The 24,728-nt window shown below is 35.4% G+C and overlaps 1 protein-coding gene across 1 annotated transcript; it reads right to left on the bottom strand.

Moving 5' to 3' along the window:
- Nucleotides 1–10,796: 10,796 nt before the first annotated feature.
- Nucleotides 10,797–19,003, bottom strand: Smp_067800 (putative fibrillin 2; the record flags this gene model as incomplete). The annotated part of the gene is made up of 2 exons (XM_018796488.1): nt 10,797–11,460; nt 18,909–19,003. 2 exons carry the CDS (start codon nt 19,001–19,003, stop codon nt 10,797–10,799), a joined length of 759 nt encoding a protein of 252 aa, XP_018651624.1.
- Between the last annotated feature and the right edge of the window lie 5,725 nt (nt 19,004–24,728).

The raw sequence follows: 24,728 nt of genomic DNA, 5'->3' as shown, positions 1-24,728 counted from the left end.
TTTTTTTTGATGGATAAAATGTAGGAAAAAAAATCAATATACATTTTGTTTTTGGTTTGTTTGTTTTTTTTACCAAATTTGTTTCTAGATTATTAAGTTAAATAATTAGATATTTTCATAGTTGAAAGCATGAGTCAATTGAAGCTAGATCACCATGGAAAACCTGAAAGCACTGAACGGCCATTTCGTCCTATTGTGAGACTCCTTCAGCAATGCGCATCCACGATCTCGCCTCACGAGATTCGAACCCAGTGCTTCCAGGTTTTCCTTGGTGGTCTAGCTTCAAATGACTACTCATGCTTTCAACTATGAAAATACTGAAATCTCCACAAAACCCCTTCTGATAATTAGAAATTTAACTTAAGAGTTTAATTATGAATATCATGATGTGCTTATAATATATGGCGTGATAACTTAAAACGATGCAATATATGTAGCAGATTGCATATTGTGCATGCCTATTTGATTGACATAATGTGAATATTCAACTATGGAGAAGCAATCAGAAAACAGCATACAGTCTCTATATCATAATTTTTTTCATTACTTTCTATATTTTCTTTGGTAAAGTATTGAATTCCAGATCTAGAAATTCTCAATTAATTCGACTATAAGATTTAGACTTTCTAGAAGATCCTCAGCTAATCGAACATAGTTGTGCAATGCCACGAATTGACTGAAATTATAATTGTAAATCATTGGATGTGAACTCAATTGTCTAATAGCCTCGAGACCTGAAAGTCTGTAGGTGTTCACTGCTTAGGAGTACCAAACTGGAGCAAAAGATCTATTCAGTCCTTCTTAGTTTGAAATCGTTTTCTAGAATTATTTCACAACGTCAACAATAAAATCTGACAATCTCCACAAACTCTTTACACTAATAGTATTTTATTAATTGTTCATATATCCTGAAATATATCTATTCAGCTACTAAATGACAATTTTATGATTAAGGTCATTTAGTAATTATTTAAGGTATACTAAAAATGGACAGTAATCTCAACGGCTGATAAAACTATTTTTATTAAAGCAGATCAAATATATTTTCAGATATGATATCTAATTCCTCTAGCATGTTTTTTGAATATTCCAAAGATTCTAAGGTAAGCAAAATAATACAATCTGTTTAAGGAAAACTGTTAGATATCCGACTGAATGCCCTGAACCCAGGTTTCGTGCTAGTAGGCACTTATCTCAAAGGCATCATCATAATCTTAAGCGAAATGATACTCGTGACGTAATCTGAACCCCGATTACTCAGACATTACTGTTGTGCTATTCGGGCCACAACTGATCTGTAGGACTGAAATGTTTGCAACCGATTGTTCACTGAGTAGTGATCAATGTTTATCCTATAACGCTAATCAAAAACCGGTATAATCATTAGTCTGTGATGTGACAACGTTTACACTATCTTAGATTGTTCAAGGCAATGTGCTAACACGTTACAATTTATTCTATATATGATCGTTAACACAAAGTTGGATGTGAAAAGTTACTCAGTATACAATATTGTTCAATTTTGAGTTTCTTGTAGCTTAGACACCTAAAAAGAATCAATTCTTGTTTTACTATAAAGATATTATGACCGAAAACTGCTTTTCAAATCTCTTTTGACTGTACTTTGTTATTTGAAACAAGTTATGGAATGCAAAATACTTCATTGGATGCTAACTCAGTGATCTGGAAATTCAGTGCTTGGTGCATGGCTTAAAGACCTTGGCTTCGATCTCTCGTGGAGTAATGGATACGGACTGCTGAGAATGAAACAACTGCCCAGTCCTCCCTGGTTTCCAATTATTGTATGATCAAAGTCAGGTTATAATATGGAGCTTAAAATTCAACATTCTCCGCGAAATCCTGTAAAAACAATTATGGAAATTCCTAGACAGATGAAAGTCCTACTTATGTCAAACTATTTTCACTTGTAAGCAATGTTTTGATAGTGGCTAGCAGTGGAATCCTGAACGCACGTTCCGTCCTATTTCGAACTCGTCATCTGGGTGCACCTACATTACAGTGTTGATGTTCAAACTGAGACTCGAGACGAAAGCCCTTCATTCGGAACGCCCTATGCGTTATCCACTTAACTACCAAGTCTAGATAGTCAGTGTTTTTGTGACTCTTACAAAGAAAATTATATCATCACTTTGTCTTTGATTATTGACGTACTAATGGTAACGGTTGTTAACATTAGGATGCTTCAGTTAGGTGGTTTAACCTAGTTTTAGTTGCTGCATAGTGATTTCATTTAGTAGACTTTAACCAGATATGGAAATTATCTTTATTTAATAAGTAAAATTAATTAAGTACTCTCTCCAAATTATTGTTCTATTGCTTTATTTTTCCACCTTATGAAGTGCATTGGCTATAAATTATTAAATCACATGTAAGAACAGGTCCAGTAACTTGTTTATAAGTATGCCAGGATAAAATAAAAACAAGAGAATCAAACACTGTGAATAGAAGATAACACATCGACATTGATTAATCATGTAGTAGTGACCAATATCATGTTTATCTAGTCCTTTTGATTTTGATCGAATTCTATCAATCAATTTTAGGTGTCGTTACTAGTTTAATTGACATGATATTACACGGACTAACGTTAAGATGTTAAATGGTTGGAGTTAGTTGGCAGAAAACCATAAACCTTGAGTCTTCCATGAAATTCGCATTTATGTAGAGGAGATGGATCCGGTTTTCTGTAGTGTGGTCCATTGAAATTTATGTTATTCTTTCTCCGCATTTATGGGAAGAAATACTATCACCTATAACCATGCTGCTGAAAGCACACATTTGTCGGTCACTCACCATTGTCTCTCAATTCTTCCAGTTCATGTCGCGTTCATACCCTGTTTTCTCTATCCCTACTTTGGTGTTTAGGTACCCATCAAAATGGTTAGGTTTTTTCTGGACATTTGTTTATGATGAACTGTAGGCTCTGATCAAACTGAAGCTTATCATCTTTGCTGCCGTCAACAGTGAGTGGGTAACACTGGATTAGATGCACTGTAATCTCTTCCTTTTTTGTTTTGAATGATACATCGGTAGCCACGGACCCATGGGTTTCCTATCGTGTAAATCATGATCGTGATTTTTGAACAGGACCAATGCAACTCCTTGTGTTTGTGGAGTATTTTGTCATTCGTGACTAGAATAAAGCAGAACCTGTTCCACAGCTAATCTTTTTTTTGTCTAGCAACGCTGCATCTTCTCCTTAATGTAGCTATCTAAAGAACCATGCTGGTCCCTCATGTTGTTCGGACATCCCACATCCTTATGTTTAATGTCTCCCTGGTTGTTGGTCTAATGGTTCCCGAGGTATCTCGGCTTCCACTATAAGGGATCATGACTTTTCGACAACCCTTCAACTTTCATGTCAGAGTTTTATTTTCTCTGGTTAGCGTTTTCACACAGATTCTTTTTTACACGGTTCGGCTGCTAACCCTATCCCCAATCCTACTCTTTTCCTCAGGGCTTTGGGTCAGCAGTAACTCCAGAGTGGCTCCGGACAGAATCAGAATAGGGCCTCAATGAATTATAATTAGTTTTCTGCTATTCTTATAGTATGATTATCAATTAAACTACTATAGTAAATCAGATCGAAAAAAAGAACTAATCACATAATTAAAATGAACTGATATTAGTTATACTAATTAAAAATTAAGCTCCAACATTATACTGTCATCCATAGATTCAGCATAGTATGAGTATATTCACTAATTATAAGCACGAAGTATGTGCATGTATTATAAAATGTGACCATTATTGCATTTGTGACCTTTACAAGTCTAATCATTATAATGACAAAGCTAGTAAAAATATCATGTGAATTACAAAAAGCATTGAACAAATAATTTGTAGAGATTGTTCTATGTTGGCATTTCATTTTGTTTAAGATAAGCTTGGTGTAACTGACAGACGATAAACACAACGTTTTTGAACATTTATAAGAGTTTGTAGATTGTATTCATCAAGGGTTGATCTCATTTGAGGTATCAACTAGAACCTAGAAGCAGCTGACCACTATTTAGTCCTAGTATGGGACTCTTAGTAGCGTGCACCCAATGATCGTATCCAAGACCTTTAAGTCTTACGGTGAGTAGTTAACGATTGAAACCATTGGATCAGCGTCTAGCAACAGATTTCCAACTTCAATCAACTTATGAAACAGCACTACGATCATCTGATACCACCAGTAACAGCTGTGAGTACTACTGAGGTGTCTTATATTAGGACAATGCGACTGTCTATTACTTCTTGGTTTTCATTGATACTTCAAATGGGATCAGCCTGTGACGAATACAACCTACAAACCAAACTAATCTCCACAAGACTACTTTGAGTAAAATATGTAGGAGACACCAACTTATCTGTTAAACTTAAGATCATATTTTTGGTTCCAAGAGATGATGAAGGAAATTACTCTACAACTATAAGCAAAGTTCTAATTTCGGAGGGTATCGATTACTATTTGCTAATCAGTGCACAGAAATCTAAAAATATTCACACATAAAAAATATACCTAATCAGATAACGCTCATATATTACAGTTACTTCAAAGTTACACTGCCTTATTTTGAATTATTGAGCAGTGTCTGCAACAAAAGTTTATTTAGAACAATTCATACCAATGGATATCTTAGATAAATATGAGTTAAATAAACAGATGGTGAGCAGAGAGGTTTGATTCAATAATGCGATTGAATGACCGCTAACTATTCACATTTGTACTATTGGATATTTTATCAATCAGTTTCGCAAAAACCATTTTATCACAATCTCAGTAGTCACAACTCTCGATGATATCAAAACCAAATAGAGAGAAAATTAATACTTAAGCATTTGGTAACATAATATTTAAGCAACTAAGTGTTTACTATTCCCCACTGATGGGGAAGTTGTTGGAGAGCGAGAACTTTATATATGCTTATCATTGTCAATAAAATATCGACCATACTTATACGATGAGATTATTATTAGTTTAACTGATCAAGATTTAGAGGAATATTAGAATGTTTTTACCTTCAAGCCCGTTTCTACAAATGTAATGTGTCCATTCTTAATATACGGACTGTAGTCAAAGAATTATTCGATGTAATCATATATCCGAAACCAATTCAAAACACATTGCTTTCGAGATGTTTCCTGTTTGAAAAAAGTAGGTATTACTTAGTTGTCAAGATTAAATAAGATATTGAATTACCTGGGTTTACTATAACATTGAACCTCTTGAAGAATAGTTTTAATTTTGTAATGATACAATGATATTAAGAGACTTTAGTCCCACATTTATTTATTTGAACACATAAATATTGGTACAAGGGGGCACCAGATATATATGCGTTACACAAAAAAATTGTCATTTCATTTAATTGTATGAGGGCTATGATACTGCCCGGGTGCCTAGACCGAAGCAGGTGGTTTTCTTAGGGGGCCACACCCAGAGCCTTTGACCTAAGGGCCTAATCCACAAAGTAGTGGAGCATCGTAAGGAGATGCAGTTCCATGATAGCCGGTGACCAACAATAAGTTAGTACGCCATTTGTTCCCTCAGGATTCTGGAGCCCATTTAAACCATTGGTTTGGAATCAGGGTTTTCCAATTCCTCTAGGTGGACTCGCCGTGTCCACCAACCTGGTTAAAGCGCCAGACATTCGCTTTTCGTCCTCTCAATTTTGTAAACAACAGTAATGCCACGAGAAGGCAGTGAGTAGGACTTCCCTGGCATAGGTTGTATACGTGTGAGAGCATTTAGAGAGAGGGCGGGCCCTCCCCACTCTCGGCCGCACCTAACCTAGTCATCTTGTAAACAGTTGGATAACAACCTAACTAACTGGAATTCTGAATATAATGAGTTTGAATCTTTGAGATTTGTCAGCATTCAATTAGATTGCCAAATTAACTTCTTCACACTAGTTAATTCATTGAAACCCAATATGAAGCTCAAAAATACCGTAGGTTCTTCTTTTGTTTGTTTGTTTGTAAAACATTCATCATTACTTATAAACAAAAATGAATCACACACACATAGCAAGTAATCTAAGTGAACAAACCACAATAGAAAATTTGAATGAAACAAAGAAAAAACTATAAGATTTTCTTTGTTTTTCTAATTAATTAAAAAAAATGCTGAGTGGATCAATGTAAACAAAAAATGAATTCACTAAATATAATAGAGCACATACCAATGTATGCATTCTTTTGATGAAATATATACATATATGGATTTCTTTTTTCTGTTTAGAATGGTAACTGACACACAGTACACGACTATATGGCGTGATTACATTTTAGATTGAAAAAAAAATTTTTTTAATTTTTAATAATCTAATAAATGACTATCGGACTAGGTAACAAAAACAAAGTTCTATACAATAAAATTACGTTAAATCTTAATATTTTCTTTTGAATTGTATATCAGAATGAATCACCTTCTTTCCAATAGATCTTTAAAAGAAAAAAGAAAAATTAATGCATTTATAAATCAGAAGTATCATCATAGGACCCTAGGGGGGGGGTCTACTTATATTCCTATAGGGGGTTATTTGAGGAGGGCCCAAAAATTAAAAAAAGGTTTCGGGGTAGGTAACAAAAACAAAGTTCTATCATAAAATTACGTAAATCCTAATTTTTCTTTGTATGCATATCAGATGAATCACCTATGTTTAATAGATCTTAAAAGGAAAAAGAAAAAATAATGCATTATAAATCAGAAGTATTCATCAGTAGTACTATGGTGTGGTCTACTTATATCCATATAAGTAGTATATGATGATGGTCAGATATAGAATGTATTTTGGCAGAAGATCGATAAGGAAAGAACAGGAATGAAGCGCAATCGGTATGAAAATACATGAATAATGAAATCAGAGAAGATGGACTGATATTTGCAGAAGGAACAGTTAAGATTGAGGCAATGGATTGTTGTTTTGCAAATAGATTGTTTACTGTATGGTAATCAGAATTTAGTGAGATAGTCTGTAATTTTTTCAAGCCAGTAAGATACTGTCATATACGGGGAATCATTTTTTTCAAAATCTAAAAAAAGGAATAAAAAAATCTCAAGGGGAAATATGTGATTATCACTTCATAGCTTGTCCAAATTTTAGAGGGACACTTCTTCTTTTGAGGTACTCAAAGACGAAATCAAGTCGACAGTAAGCAGCTTTACCAAACTGGAAGCATGAATGATGAACCTAAGAAAAAAACACCCATTGAGACAGGTCACATATAGCTTCCATATCAGTAGTTCTTGAGGAATTAACTTCGTACTTCCAAGGCATTATAACCACCGTTGGGAAGTATTCCCTTGGGTTGAGGTCATGTATGATAGTTTTGATAAGAATTTTAATAACTCATTGCTTCAGTTGTGGGAAACAATGATACACACACTGGTTATTTAAGGGAAACATCTTACATGCGTCACGTCTATGTACATTTGGTAGAACGACTTCCCCTTCGTACCCTGAGTTTGGTGTTTTCGATCCAGCCGTTGTCAATCTGACTTGTCTGGAATTGTAGGATCTCAAGGAGCAAGTGTTTCAGACAATGTAGCTCGACCGAGCTATCACAATAGGTTAACCCGACCACGACCTAATGTAGGTTAGGACTCAAACAATGATATCACATGTACATTTAATTTTAAGTACAGTTTTATCAGGAAAAGACGTGATATGGAGAAATCATGAAGCATAAGAAGAAAAACTAAGACAGTAAGAAATATCGGTAAATAGAGTGCCCAGTATATATACAGAATGGACCTCTTTTCCCTAGACGTGAATAAACATAGCTATTTAACATATCAAGCTTGTCCGATTAAAAAAAGTTGTTCAATGATGGAATCTAAAGTACACTAAGGTGTATATACGAACTGATTCAGTTTACAACTCCATTGGACACTATTTAGAAACACTTAAGTTAATGAGGTAAATTTTGTTTAACAGTTCTGATTTCTCATTTCCCTTGAAATCTGTATGTTTTTGGATGGAAAGTTGGATTTTGAAAAGTAACTAGTCCTGCACGATAATAATAGTTGAATGAAGACAAATAACCAACAAATAAACAGATTTACTGAAAATGAAAACAATAAACCATACATAGTATCATCAATGTGAAAAACAAGGAAGGTATTAATCACTACAACACCTTCAAAAGTATCCGAGTTCAGCTCGTTGGTCAATGAAATTTCTCACAAATACCCATCTCTTATTATCACATTACCGCTAGTTTGCATTTCACTTAAACGTAGACGGATAAGAAGTTTACGCAATAATCCTGGGGAATAAAGGCCATGGGTGACCAGCTTCAATGGGTTATTCCTTAGGCTCCATAGACATGCCAAAATCACAGCCAGCCCAGTTTCGTTCTCAGGCACCTCAAGAAGAAGTATCCTTTTATAGTGTGAACAACCAAGAAGTGTCAGACGCCCAGAAACTTCAGACCACACTGACCACTGTATGCTTAAGATATGATAAAGGCACTTGTAGTAAGTATAACAAGACAGTTGTTCAGACCTGTCATAGAGAAATGAGCTGGAAAGTCAATGATTAATGAAATAATAGACGAGAAGGAATAAAACGGTAATCCGCTCTAAGGACAGGAAATCGACATCTTATTCATACATTCTCCATCTATGAAATTTCGAACACTGAATAACTCCATATTATTTAAGTCTCACTATTATTTGTTATTATCATTATAAATAATTTACCTCTCCCATTGTTGACTCCTTCTGACGGAGCGGATGAGAAGTGAAGTACATTTAACCTATAAATATCCTTCCTAGATACTATATCATGACTTATGTCTAAATACATCAGTGGTAACTTTTCTAATTGACAAGAATATTACCTTCGGTAAAAATGAGGATATGTCTTAATGACAAGCTTTTCCCTGCATGAAACATAAGTTTAGACCTTCTGACTACCTGGACAAGTGTCCGGACATAATTCGGTTGAGGTGCACTTTAAGAACTGGGAAATATCAGGATATAAAACGGTGTGTTTGAATTCTGTGCCTACATAAACTTTAAGCGAATAAAACCTTAGCTAGCGTGAGATTTACGTCAGTATGACGGATTGTTGACAGATATGGCTTCTAATCTTTTGATAAACAGGAATTTAATCCGAACAACCCTGACCATGCTGATGAGAAGTTTCTTCCGTTTCGATTAACAGAACTCATGTAATTATCGCAACTCATGATAAGCAGGCAAATTAAGAGGAAAATTGAAGACATTGTTGATGCATACATTAGCCTAGACTCACTAAAGGGACAAGACGTATTAAAAAGTCAATTTATGCTTCCTGTCATCACCTTACTTCACCCCGATCGGGCTTAATGAGTTAAAACTTCCGGTCACAACTAACTCGAATTGAAGACGAAAGGATCACAACTATTACCAGGAGTCAAAGTTCTTAATATTTCAACATACAACTGTCAGAAGCCTGGTTTGTACTAGGAAATAGGAACAACTGAGGGAATCAGTACGGCTTTGGGTCTTGAGGCCAGGGTCTACACTAGAACAAGTTGAAATAGAAAGCCACGTTACCTGTAGACGACATTCGACTCACTTAAACAAGGTCTTGTACACTATTGCACACACAACGTAAATTGCAGAATATTAGTAATTTCAGTGATACTGCATCGATGACCTAATTTCTCCTTTACTGTCTAGAGAATTTAAATCACTGTACATACTAATTGAGGAATTGCAGAACAGTTATGATAAACCGGAAGTTTGCCAGAAATATATGGGGAGTTTGGGAAATACAAATTGTCTTATCAGAGTTGATGGCAAAAACTGTTGATAAGAGCCATGGGCTCTAAATAGTACGAAATACAAAATGCCGGATGGACTATGTAGAAGACGAGATTTCAACTTGAGCGGAATTTATATATCAGTCGGGATTGTTTGTTGTGTCCTAACGTTTCCAAGAGCTGAAATTTTATGCGTTCAGAGACACTTTATCCAAAAGTAACGTGCCCGGCATAACCGATCAGAAGCACTTAGTAGCTAGTCCTGGTATTACGTCTTCTAAGTAATAGAAAAATCGATGCGTTCGAAACAAATAATTTACTTCACGTCAGCACCCAATAATACACACAAAATCAACTTCACCACCTAGCAAAATCTAGATATGCTATTCTACCAGGAACAAATATGTGAATACTAATATCAGCTGTAATTCCATGTTTTCAGCATCAGTGAAGATACTGCCTCACCATAGACAGTGAGGGGTGTTATTCGGAATGATAATAAAACAAGCCACGAAGGAGGAACACAGATGCGATTGGTGTCGCAGTTAAGTTTGTTCCTGTTGTACCTAGTTCACATTCGGACCTAGTGGGATATCTGGACAACTTAAGAGCGAGATTGGAGTGGACGTCAAACTATGGCCACATGGCAGCTGACGTAGTCAGAAGTAACAACATCGAGGCGACTATATCCCTAAACTAACCACACTATCTGAACGACAGTTAAGAACTATGACAGAGGCTACCCAGATCACACCCCACCAGATGGATGGTGTTATTGAACGCATAGCAAGACAAGTGGACGCACAATTCAAGCTCACTAGCACCGTATATCACCGATACTCGTCAAAAAAAGATAAAATACTACGTCACATTAACAAGGAGAGACAAGAACTTTACGGAAATACGCCTTAGAGCATATGATCTATTGCAGTATGAATCAAAAACACTTAGTTATTCTTAATATATTTATTTAAGATGAAATTAAAGCAACATTAAAAGAAAGGGGAATGCAAAGTTAATTAACATTCAAATTAATCATGCAAGTCTGTGAATAACAATCGGTAGTCCGATGACAGGCTAATTAGTTCGGGAGGTAACTCCGCCAGAATCTCGAAACCAATAAACATAAGTGTTTTCAGAAGCGGAGTGACTACTTTTGGCTCACCAGACTGCGGCTTGGGAACAGCAACATACGCTTTGTTCACTCCACACTGTTCAAGTTCTTCCAGACATGAAACAAGTGCATTTTTTTGAAGAACCACAGGGGGCTTCGAAGCCATAGATAAAAATATTACCGCTGTTTTTGAATCGTCAATACGTGCAACAAGCAGATTTGTAGGCGGCAATGATGATCTGGCAGCTTTCAAAAAACTGACTGTTTCAGGAGACAGATCTGGCACGTTAATCACCGAGGTGTGGGTGCTTCTGTCGCTTTCTCTTCGTATTCGACAACCTATATGCTTTTGCTGACATATCTCTGGATCACTTGTAGATAGTGAGTCAAGGGACTGTGAACTCGATGTATGTTGAGAGTCATTCGCACGCCACTGAATTCGTTCATTGTTCGAAACACTCCCGGAGTGTTGGGATAGTATCTTTGCATCCCCCGTAGGAACATCAAATATAAGGCCGAGGCCATATGCCGAGACTCGTACGGAAATGAACAATATTTTGGATCTCAACAGTAGACATTTCCTTGCAAATCAGAGAGTAACGATAAGCAACTATGGATAGCACTTCTGCTTTTATGTACTGATCTTAACAATCTACGAAATTCTATCAACCAATGGTAATATTAATTAGTCCTATTTCATTATTATTGGTTGAATTGTGATGTCTAGCCATTCAGATTAACGAATCATGAAGTTGTTTATCTATTGATTGATTTGTATAATCCAAACGATATACTGACACATCAATCCTTACAACAGTACCCTAACACAAAGATAGGTCACATCGAACTAATTCAGATTTTTGAATTATCTATGGGGATTTTTAAACTACTAATTCAGATTTTTCATTTGTAAAGGAGGCCATGTATTCATTTGGCATTCTTTGTTTTACTGTTTTTTTTTAAAGAAACAATGGAGAAATATATGAGCTTTCGTCTAAGTTAGAGCGAATAGTTTCACAGTATTTAGGCGCCAGTGTATTGACGTATGTCTGAAAGGGAGCGATATTGAAAAATGTAGCTAAAATAGTTATATAAACCAAGTGTGTATTGTCTTTATATGGCTGTTATATCCCGTGGAGATTTATGAATACTAACTTTGAGAACTATTTATGAGCCAATATGATATGTATATTTCCTATTGTACAATTGTTAAGTAACTAAAGTATCCATATTCATGTCCCTCCTATTATGAGCTTTATTTTGACCTATACACTATTGTTATACGATTTACCAGTCCATTGATTACTGTTCCCCCGTATTCACGGCCACATTTGTCCAAATCTTGTACAAATGTTATTATCTATTTTATGGTACGATGTGGTCACTTTGTTTGGTATATAAACCCAGTTTGTTTAAGAACAATGTTTCATAATGCAGAGGCTGTTATTGGTGTTGTGGACTTAACTGGCTCTGATCGATAATTCGCTCCTCTCCGATTGGCGGGGATCAGCACGTTCATATATCAAACAGGGTACGCACGCACACGTTATAACAATGGCAAATAAATTTTTTAAGGTTTACTGCTTTTTACCATCTTAAAATTTACTGTTTTTAGCTAAAGGCATACATTTATTCGAAATAACATTAAACGTCTGCACCATTAATAGGGTCACAAGTATTTCTACAAATGACTCCTCAGTTTCTACAAAAACTTGACAAAATGTCTATGAAATTCTTGATATTTTCGCAAAATAGTTCAGGTATAAAAATACCTGCTATTCAATGCATCTGTAGTAGAATGGTTTAATCAAGAGCATAGTTTGACCAAAGGGAAAAGCGAACGAAGTCCGATAAAATTATGTTTCAAATTAGATTTACTTCAGAAGAGAAAAACATTCCACATCGTATTTGTATGATTCTACAAAATTTTATATTGATTCTAAGCAATTTTAGGTCTAAATAAAGTTATTCTTTACAAAGCCCCATATGCCCTGGTACGGCCGAGAGTGGGGAGAGTCTGTAGTGCCGTGCTTCAATAATAGTTCACTTCGACAACCGCTATTATACCAATCTTAACGGTGTATAAAATCAGAAGGAAAAAGGAAGCGGCAACTACATTTATATTGATAAATGATGCAGACCAGAAAGCTGTGGGCACATGAGCAAGTGTAAGCGAGCGAAGCAAAGATGATGCATAGTGGAGATGGCTGGGAAGCCAACTCATTTTAAGTAAGCGTTATTAAACATTTAGTCAGATAAAAATGAACGACAGACATGTGATGAATAAGATACGAAATGTGCACACATATACGCTCATATATAAAGTAGTCAAGGTTAATAAGCGAATAATTAACAAGATCAAAATATGACTCATAAAGGATAGGCGAATTGGCTTGGCCAGAAGCTAGAATAAAGTATATGGGCTTAACATATAAACTGATACTACAAGTCCGCTCTCCCTCTCCAAATGCTTTCATATGGCCACGCGTATATAGCCTCTGTCAGGGAAGTCCTACTCACTGCCTTCTCGTGGCATTACTGTTGTTTACGAAATTTAGAAGACGAAAAGCGAATGTCCGGCGCTTTAACCGGGATGGTGGACACGGAAAGTCCATCAAGGGAGTTGGAAAACCCTGATTCCGAACCAATGGTGCACATGGGCTCCAGTATCATAAGGGAACAAATTACGTATGAATCAATCGTTGGTCACCGACTACCATGGGACTGCATCTCCTTACGATGCTCCACTGTCTTATGGATCAGACCTTTAGGTCAAAGGCTCTGGGTGTGGCCCCCTAAGAAAACCACCTGTTTCAGTTTGGGCACTCGGGCAGTATCATAGCCCTCACACAATTGAATGAAATGACATTTTTGTGTGGCGCATATATATCTGGTGCCCCCTTGCACCAATATTTATGTGCTTAAATAAATAAATAAAATAAATTCTTTAGAAAATTATTTATAAGGAGCTTCTATAAGGAACTTCTTTTCTACCTTAATTTTTGGATTTTACACTAAAATCGAAAGTCACTATCTTGATTTTGGTTTGCTGAATAATATCATAAAGGAGAATGAATGATACTAATTCATGAACCTCAAATCGTACTAAGCTTAAATTATTTGAATATAGTTTTTGGGAGTTATAAATTCTGTTAGGAATTTTTATTCCTCTTCGTTTCTCACCTTAATAAATCAACTTATATTTTACAGATGATTTTATATAGTCGAAATCATGAGTCAATTGAAGCTAGACTACCATAAAAAATCTGGAAGCACTGGACGGCCGTTTCATCCTATTGTGGGACTTCTCAGCAGTGCGCATCCACGATCCCGCCTCGTGAGTTTCGAACCCAGGACTGCTGCTGAGGAGTCTCACAATAGGACGAAACGGCCGTCCAGTGCTTTCAGGTTTTCCATGGTTGTCTAGCTTCAATTGACTCATGATTTCAACTATATAAAATTACTAAAATCTTCACAAAACCCCTCTCTGATAATTATACAGATGAATTCAAAATTATTTCCTTGTATAACCATTTGTTTTTCACTGATAAATATACTTCTCTTCAAACAAAAACAATCAAATTGAAATCTACATTTTATCTTTCTTTGGTTACCAATACTTAAAAACTAAAATGTTAATTAAGGTCACATTTGATTTTATAATGTTGAATGTCAGCCACAGTGAATACCTCTTACTGAAAGGTGATATATATATATATATATAATAATGTTGAAATACTAGTCATTCTTCATTTAATATAATTAATTCTGATACGTCCTTACATGAACTAGAAACTGGTTGATCCTAAATCTGTACAGTTTTATTATTTATGACATTACTACACATGATCTTAGCTCAGAGACCCATGTCATTTATGACATCATATTAATCCAAATATATTTTTCTGATACACAATATTTGTTATAACTTTTGGCCTTGTACCCTATTAATATATGACGTAATGATACCACCAATTAGAGAACAGTGACTTATCGACCAAACCAATGACGCATAAACCTGTACGAGTAGCCTAGAGTCCCTATTGTCCCCAGCCGTGTTCTTGTTCACTACACTAATACTACTACCACTGCTACTACTACTACTAATAATAATAATAATAGTAATACTACTACTGCTACTAGTAATAATAATAATAATAGTAATAATAATAATAATAATATCCACTTATTACTTGATAGTAAATATTTTTGATAGATTGATAGTCTGTTGGCTTAAGTTTGAGTATATTCTATCATTAAAAATCTTAACTATTTTCTCATTGAAATTTCTGTGTATAACAGATATATTACCATTAAATTTAATGTACAATAGACATGTTAATATTTGATTAAGATCATGAATTGATGAATGTTAGACCATCATTGAAAACCTGAAAGTATTGGACAGCCATTTCTTCTTAGTATGTGACTCCTCAGAAGTGTGCATTCACAGTCCCACACGCGGGATTGGAACCCAAGATCTTCTGCCTAATCTTTAGACCACTGAGCCGGTATCCAATGGTGTTAATATCCTAACCGATATTGTACAAGATGAAATAGTCTTATGAAGATCACTTATGTTAAGCTGACTAAATAAAAGGAAATTGAATATTGTGATTTTGAAGCGATTGAAAATCTTTAAAAAAGTAATTCATTATACACGTAAATTTATCGTTATTATGATTAGAACACATCTATGATTTGAATTTAATGGTGATCATGTTAGCGTTTTTTGCCTTATTTCCATGTGCCAACACGTAAATTTAAAATAAAGTGTTTAATCACCTTAGAGAATAGTTTTGAGAACACAGTTGGATAAAAAAAGACACTGATTAATACAGTAGGCTGACAACTTGCGATAGAAATAGGTCAAAACCATTTAGTTCTTACCCTCATTTTACTTTGATAATTTTCATTTAACAGTTTAAAACACGAACTGATTTTAGTTAGATATAACCAGTCCGTGATGTGAACTATGAAATCTAACGACCTGAACGATCGACCCCCTTTACTAATAAACTTTATTTAATTTTTAGCTTACAAATTATGTCATAATCTGTTTTTCGTTCTATTTCCTCTTACATTTACTTTAAACACGATTGTCTCAGTTGATCCTATTGTGTTGTGTCGGACAACACATTGCTAAGCCACCCAAATATCGAAATTGTGAATAGGAAATGATCTAAGAATGCCAGCGAATTTCTAGCAGCATGACATTCAGAACAATTAACAATCAGTATATACCCAATCTATGAGCTCGATGCATAAGAGGTCGGTCAAACTCACAAGGCTAAATATTAGCCAATAATGACAGTCAACATAGATTCGAGAACATGCGGATAAAAAAAATCTGCGAAAACAGTCAATCACAAACAAGGCTTTCAGGTTGAGCTGATATAGGACTTACGGGATAACTAGAAGCTCAATTTTACGTGAAGTTAGCGTTGAAGATGTTGTCATAAATAACTACAAAAGTTCAGCAATTAAACCATCTGGGTAACAGAACACAGCTGTACTGAAACCTATTCAAGTGTATCAAGATGAGAGAGTCCTCTAGGTTAAGCAAATTCTCCTAATATTATTTCAAGAACTTGAAACCATGTAGGGTATTCGAAACCAATCATATTCCTATTTTTTGTAATCCTTTTGATATAAATTTTGTAACATTCGAGTCCACAACTACACTTTATAAAGTGTATTCGACAAAAGTATCGCAATTTTTGAATAAATTTCTTTTTATAGTGAGTATATTACTTAAATATTTTTAAGGGTAAAAAAAGAAAATAGGTTTTATACTGAAATCTTGAACCGAACTAAGTTAAAACATCATTGAAAACTTGGATGCATTGGACGACAGTTTCGTCCTAGTATGGGACTTCTCAGTAATGCTCATCAAGGTCAAGGGAAATGTGTTATTGCATATTGTTTTTTACTTGAAATTTAGACTGTGAAATTCATCAAATTAAAAATTATTTATGCTCCATTGATATAACATTATGTATGTAATAAACTGTAGGATACTTGTTATAACTCTAGAGTTTCTTGTTATAACAGTTCGTTCACTTTTTGCACGTATGTGGGACGTTAATTTACCTTAGACGAATATCTAAACTAGATTCCCTTCCAGTGTCTATTCTACAGGACTTCAACACAACGCAGATCAAGAACACGAGATTAGCCTGACTATAACGTCAATATATTTCCACACCAAAATCCGACACAACCCAACAAGGAACAGTCAATACATAATAAGGATAGGGGAATATATATAACACATATAACACCTGTCATCCTATCTAATGTCTGACTCAGCAAAACAACCAATCATTGTCATCCTCGCCCACACATCAATGTAGACAAATATTAAACTCGTGTCATATTGAAAACTGGGAGCACTGGGCGGCCCTTTCATCCAAGTATTGGATTCCCCATCTGTGTGTACCAACGATCCCGCATGCGGGATCCGAACCCAGGACCTTCGGTCTCGTGCGCAAACGCTTAACCTCTTGACCACTAAGCCGAGATTCAATGGTGTTAATGTCTAACTTCAATCGATCCATGAATGGTTGTGCAACCATTCATCCGTTGTCTGAGGTCCATACCTGTCTCTACCCGACACGGATTAGACTCCATTGGTCACAGCTTGTCACTAGAACTACGGGAAATAATCTTGAAGCCAGTCACTAGTGAACACATGATATCAACTATTAAAATTACTACAATCTCCACAAACTCCATTTTGATCATCTTATATTCATATGCACATATTTGATAAAAATTGTATATCATTAACAGGTTATTAATTAAACCTAATGCATGTTATAATCTTTTATCGATCTTTTATATTTTAAAGTCAACTTTCATGTTCAGTATGTATTTTCTTCAATATAACTATCAAGTGACTGGTGAAAATTCATGTGATGTATAAATCAACTTAATTGAACACTTTTTAGATGAGTTGTAATGCAGATGTTAATAGTGCTACTTCATTGTGCGTGTTATATCTTGTAGCCGAGTGGATGCCCAGTTAATGTATGACTTGATAAGGCCGCCAATCAGAGAGCTACGAATTATCGATTGGAACAGTGATACACAAAAACCGTACGAGCAGTATAGAGTGCTTATCGATCCTGCTTCTACCTAGCCCAGCCAGTTGAGTCCAAAACACCAATAACAGCCTCTGTGGTATGAATCATTATTCACAAACATACTGGGTTTATATACCAACCAAACAGACCACATCGTACCATAAAATAGAAAGTAACATTTGTACAATATTTAACCGAATGTGGCTGTGAATAAGGGGGAAAGTAATCAATAAACTGATGATAACTCAAGAATCGTATAATAATAGTCTATAGGTCAAAATAAACCTAATGATAAGAGGAACACGAATAAGATTAGTTTAGTTACTTAACAATTATACAATAGGAAATATATATACTACATTGGTCCACAAATAGTCCTCAAAGTTACCATTCACAATTCTCTTCGGGATACAACAGTGCGTTTATACTTTCATGCATTGTAAAACTAAACATTTTCTTGTAATAAACAAATATTTTCGTAATTTTAATAATTGAAATCATGAGTCCATTGAAGCTAGACCACCATGGAAAACCTGGAAGCACTGGACGGCCGTTTCGTCCTATTATGGGACTCCTCAGCAGTGCGCACCCACGATTAGTTTGGGACATGAAAATAAGCTTTCTTATATGTAAGAGTCAATCCAGGACAAAACTATGAATTCAGGGTATTTAGACCTGGCAAAAATGAGTGACTTTTATATGTCTTGGAAATATTCGATCATTTGTTTGCTACCACTTTCAAATAGCTGTTTTAATAATCAGTTACGCCTTTCTAATCTGCACATTTTCTACTTCTTCTTTAACACTGTCTGACAAAAACAGTGGTTTTTGAAAGTTGAAGCAACTTAATAATTGTGAAGATATCATGTGGTTTATCTTGTGAATAGTTAAAACATTTGTTGATTCAATGTAAACAGAATTTAACAATTTTCATAAATAACTTTAACGCAAGTGTATTCACATGTTTCTGATAAGTCTGTGTTGTAACTTGAACAGTCGGATATGTTATCATTACAGTCATTAATTGATGCACCATTGATGTATTAACGATTAAATGTACTTATGAAAGTCCAACTAACTGTTTAAGAATCAACTGATAAGAAAAATCAATCAATTTGTAGTAAAAGCTTAAATTCTTTGTTGAAACAGCCGAACTACTGAAAACTAATTGAGTAGGTACTCAAAACTAAATGATTAACTATAAGTAATTTCGATATGTATGCAACTGTATAAAAATAATTTTGGAAGACTAAGTGTCATTTCAGAAATAAACTTTGAATTTTATCCTGTTCTATGGTTTTGGCTGTGCTCTCCAATTTATTTAATGATGCAAAGTACATTATACTAGGAATCTTTGGGATCGCCTCTTGGTTTTATAGCGTTTGACTAACAGTGGTATCTGAGTCATTAAACAGCGCAAAATAATCTCGAGGTAGCAGTTTTTTGAGTTACTATAACTTTGTCGATTTTGTGATGACATTTAATTGGGATATGAGTCTATATGTACCTACTATGTTCATTCAGTACTGAAAGTTTACCCGTTTGATTATGAAACAATAGCACCATGGTTACTAAATCTGCCTATTCATTGTTTGGCCATGTTAGATGTTAAAATTAAACGTAAAAAAATTATTGGACAAAAACTCATTTCATTTTAAGGGCATCAATATAGGTCTGTTCAACCCTATCATAATGATATTTAACTACAAAGAGATAATCTTATTCGAAATCAGTATTATTTTGTGATTTACACCACAGACTGTCCTTATTCAGATAGCCATTAACAACAAGGAAGTACTGGACAACTAATTCATTGAAGAAAGAAGCTCTTCAGGGATGCGCATTCACTACCCAATGACCTCCAAGTTTGCCACTGCTAAAAAGACCCATATTTAGTGAGAACAACTGCTACATAGTGACTTGGTTTTCAATAGTTTTTTACATAAGATTAGTCAGTGACGCAGACAATAAAATCTAATGATCTCCATGAGTCAACAACACTAATTAATGTTCTATTATGGTATATTCTACTTGTGTTGATAGACGTAAGTAGTATGTAACACCAGTCAGAAATGGAATACCTGGTATCAGAAGGTTTAGAAGATTGGACTGAAGAAAACAGAAAGGAAAACATAAAGAGATTGAGAATTAGAAGAATCATGAAGGATATATAGAACAATTGATGGAAGACTTGCAAATGAAATATTGAGTGTATGTTTTTTAACATTTCATTATAGAACTCTAATTTTGCACTAAGTCTTCGTTCATTGTACCGTGTTTGGTCATTCAATGATTGAAAAGAAGCTTGCGCTGTTTATTTTTGTTCATCTTCAGAAGTCCATATTATTGTGAATGTTATTTATTATTTATTTAAACACATAAATATTGTTACAAGGAAGCACCAGATAAATATGCGCCTCACAAATCTCATTCGATTTGTGTGAGGGCTGTGATACTGCCCAGGTGCCCAAACTGAAGCAGGTGGTTTTCTTAGGTGGCCACACCTCGAGCCTTTGACCTAAAGGTCTAGTCCACAAGGCAGTGGAGCATCGTAAGGAGATGCAGTTTCATGGTAGCCGGTGACCAACAGTTGGTTCATACGCCATTCGTTCCCTCAAGATACTTGAGCCCATGTGCACCATTGGTTTGGAATCAGGGTTTTCCAACTCCCCTAGGTGGATCCTCCACATCCACCAACCCGGTTAAAGCACCGGACATTCGCTTTTTGTCCTCTCACTTTTGTGAACAACACCCCCGCCATGAGAAGGCAGTGAGTAGGACTTCCCTGGGGGAGGCTATATATTCGCGTGGCCATGTGAGAGCATTTCGAGAGAGAGAGCGGACTCTCCCCACTATCGGCCGTACCAGGGCATTTGGGGGCTATTGTGAATGTGGGAGACTGTAATCAATAAACCGCGCATAATTTAAGAACAGTAAATCGTATAATAATAATCGGTACGTCAAAATGAAGCTTATAATAAGAAGAATATAGATATACACAATCTAATTACTGAATAGTTATATAATAGGAATATATATACGTTTATGTTTAAATGATACTAGATAATAAGTTGGTGGTTGGAGGTGGTTAACAGTAACCCCTGGACCCGGGTTTCGTGCTACTTGGCACTTGTCAGCAAGTTGTACCAGTAATCTTGAGGGAACTGGTGCTCCCTGACTCAGTGTCTAGCCACCTAGACCAGTGGCCTCATTGCAACTTGATCGATAGCATTCGATCAGCACTAAGAAGGACTTGACACGCATGACATTGATCGCCACCCAGTGATCAATCAATTAAGATACTAGATAATAGAAATATTTAGAATAAATCAGTTCAACAACTATAGGTGTCTTAATGTTATGTTAATTGAATGATTCATGTAGACACTGGATTACACTCAATAAGATGTCTTCAATATCCATGAAAAGTAGCTGTTTTAAAGGGGGAGGGGGTGTGAATTATGTTGGAATGTTTACAACATTACAATACGCATATTGATCAATGACATCAGAAAATATTTCAACATAAATATGTTGATACTACCAATACTACTTAAGTATGCAATTGCAATAACAACAAGAACAATAGAATGATTAGTATGTAATTGTTATCTGAAGGAAGATATGCAAATGATTTAATTAATGTATGGTTTTCATATTTTAAAAAAGTGACTGACTTTTCATTTAACTATAAATTACATTTCACCATCAAGTTTTCATTCAATACTACTAATCAAGCTATTATTATTAGTAGTATTACATGAAAAAAGATATTCTGTTCAGTATAGAGATTATACTTATTAGCTATTACGAAACTTTAATATGAAGATGTTTTGATCCGTAAAACTTATAAAATAATTCCGTCCGACTAGGCTAATTAAAACAATTATTCGGGTGATTTCATTTACAAAAAATATATACATATACATGGTTGTTTGAAATATGAATGACAAATATCTGTCATAGATTTTATACGCTGTTTTTATGAGAACACTACTTAGAAGCCTTCAGTCAAAGTGAGATACAACTATTGATACACTGAATAGATCAATCGAGGGGGGAATTTTACGCAGCAAGTCTTCGTCTAGCCCTCAAATGCACTGGTATGGCCGAGAGTGGGGAGAGTCAGATATCCCTCTCGAAATGCTCACACATGGACACGCGTGTATAGCCTCTCCCAGGGAAGTCCTACTCACTGCCTTCTCACAGTGGCGGGGGTGTTGTTTACAAAATTGAGAGGAAGAAAAGCGAATGTCCGGCGCTTTAACCGGGTTGATGGACACGGCGAGTCCACCCAGGGGAGTTGGAAAACCCTGATTCCAAAACCAATAGTGTACATGGGCTCCAGTATCCTGTGAGAGCAAATGGCGTATGAATCAATCGTTGGTCACCGGCTACCATGGGACTGCATCTCCTCACGATGCTCAACTACCTTGTGGATCAGATCTTTAGGTCAAAGGCTCCTGGTGTGGCCACCTAAGAAAACCATCTGCTTCGGTTTGAGCACCTGGGCAGTATCACAGCCCTCATACAAATCAAATGAGATTTGCGCGGCGCATATGTATCTGGTGCCCCTTTGTACCGATGTTTATGTGTTCAAATGAATAAATAAATATAGTCTACTACAATCAATCTTTGCATCCCTCACTTTGAAGCTCATCATGACTGACCAATTCACTGTACTTACGCCAGTTTACTTTCTCATGTAGAGCTACTTACATAAGTGATTTTTCAAGGCCACTTGTCCTGCGTATTGTAAAGCAGCCCTCCCCCCAGAATAGCGTCATTTAATCTATAATATTTAATAGAATCAACTTCAAATTGATCATTAATATAATTCAGTCAATTATCTCTAGTTAGATACACCCAAATGTAATTTATTTTCATAGTTGAAAGCATGAGTCAATTGAAGCTAGACCACCATGGAAAATCTGGAAGCACTGCACAGCCGTTTTTTCCTATTGTGGGACTCCTCAGCTTTCAACTATGAAAATACTGAAATCTCCACAAAACTTCTTCTGATAATAATAATAATCATATGCTCACTAGTGACTGACTTTAAGAGGTATTTCCTGGAGTTCTAGTGAGAAGCAGTGACCAGTGGAGTTCAACCACGTCTGTTGTGAGATAGGAACTCACTGATGATAATTGGTGAACGGTTGCTCAAACTTCATGGATTGGTTGAAGTTAGACATTAACACCATCGGATGCCGGCCAACTCAGTGGTCTATCGGTTAAGTGCTCTAGTGCGACACTAGTAGGTCCTGGGTTCGAATCTCGCTCGAGAGGTGGGATCGTGAATGAGCACTGCTGAGGAGTCCCACAATAGGACGGAACGGCCTTCTATGGTGGTCTAGCTTCAATTGACTCATGTTTTCAACTATGAAAATACTGAAATCTTCACAAAACCCCTTCTGATAATAATTTATTTTATAAAAGCCTTAGCAATCTACAATTTAAAATTTAGGTTGTGTAAAAAAACAAACAGTATATTGAATGCTACCCATTACATTAGTTTTAATATTTCACTCTTACATCTATAAAAAAAACTATTTCTATGTATTACTATCATTGTAAAAAGCTTGTTGTTGTTGTTGTTTTATATTGTGCATAGAATTATTGATTGTTAGTCACTACTTTATGTCACTACTTAATGACGCTTTGTTTACGCTATAAATAATCAATCAAAGAAAAAAAATTTTCTCACGTTTCATTAATTCAATCTATCAATAGTTAATTGTTTGTCAAAATTCATATTCATATTGGAACAGACACACAATTGATCATTTTGATGAAGTTTTACATCACGAGATGATCTTAATAAATGAAGAAAAAAACAACGCACTGAGAACCAGAAAGCACTGGACAGATTTTACATCTTAGTCAGTCAGTCAGCTACAACGTAGAAACAGGCACATTTATGCATCGGTCCAAGTTGCCATACTTCATCAGCATAACAAGATGAACACCGGATTCATAGAAGTAGTTAATTTAGTGGTGGTAGTATATCAAAGATAGGTTGTATATAAGGATATAGTATAGGAAGGAAGAATGTTATGAAGCAATTTTATTCTCAATGTTTAAGGGAAGATAAAGAGTGTATACACCTACGTCATTGTGATCGATTCTGAGCCATGTCACCTAGAGTCCCGTACCATTGGTTACGATAGTCACGAGGACCCCAACCAAGTTGTCTGCATCTGCTAACATGGCTTAGACTAGAAGTTAGTGACTTCAAGCACTGATGCCGCGTTTTCGTTTTGCAGAGTTTTCGTTCATCTTAAAAACATGTCATTGCATTCCCGTTTTTTTTGTTGAACAACTCATCAAATCTTTTCAAGTAAACAATACCAAATAAATTAAAACTTCACCCCATTGCGCAAGCAAGTGGCTATCAGGACTCAGTAGTTAAGTGGATAACTTGATTGGGTTTGAAGTGAAAAGCACTTGGTTCGAGTTCCAGAGTGAACATCAACTGTGGGATGCAGGTACATTCAACTGACGAGTCTCAAATAAGACGAAACGTGCCTCCTAGATTTCAATACTAGTCACTATTTATGTTTGCTTATAAATATTCACATACTTTAATAAATTTACTAAGCTAAATCATAGGCTAGAATAGAAGATAATAATCACTATGACGTAATAAAATAAGGAAAATTAACTAATTAAACAATCGTTATCATCTTAAAAACTGGAATGATCAATGAAAAAGATAGACAGAGATAGAAAAAAAAAGTAACGTTGTTATGAATGATATA

Source organism: Schistosoma mansoni, chromosome 4, assembly GCF_000237925.1.
Source record: "Schistosoma mansoni strain Puerto Rico chromosome 4, complete genome".
In the NCBI taxonomy this organism is placed as follows: domain Eukaryota; kingdom Metazoa; phylum Platyhelminthes; class Trematoda; order Strigeidida; family Schistosomatidae; genus Schistosoma; species Schistosoma mansoni.
This window is presented reverse-complemented; position numbering and strand designations above follow the sequence as displayed.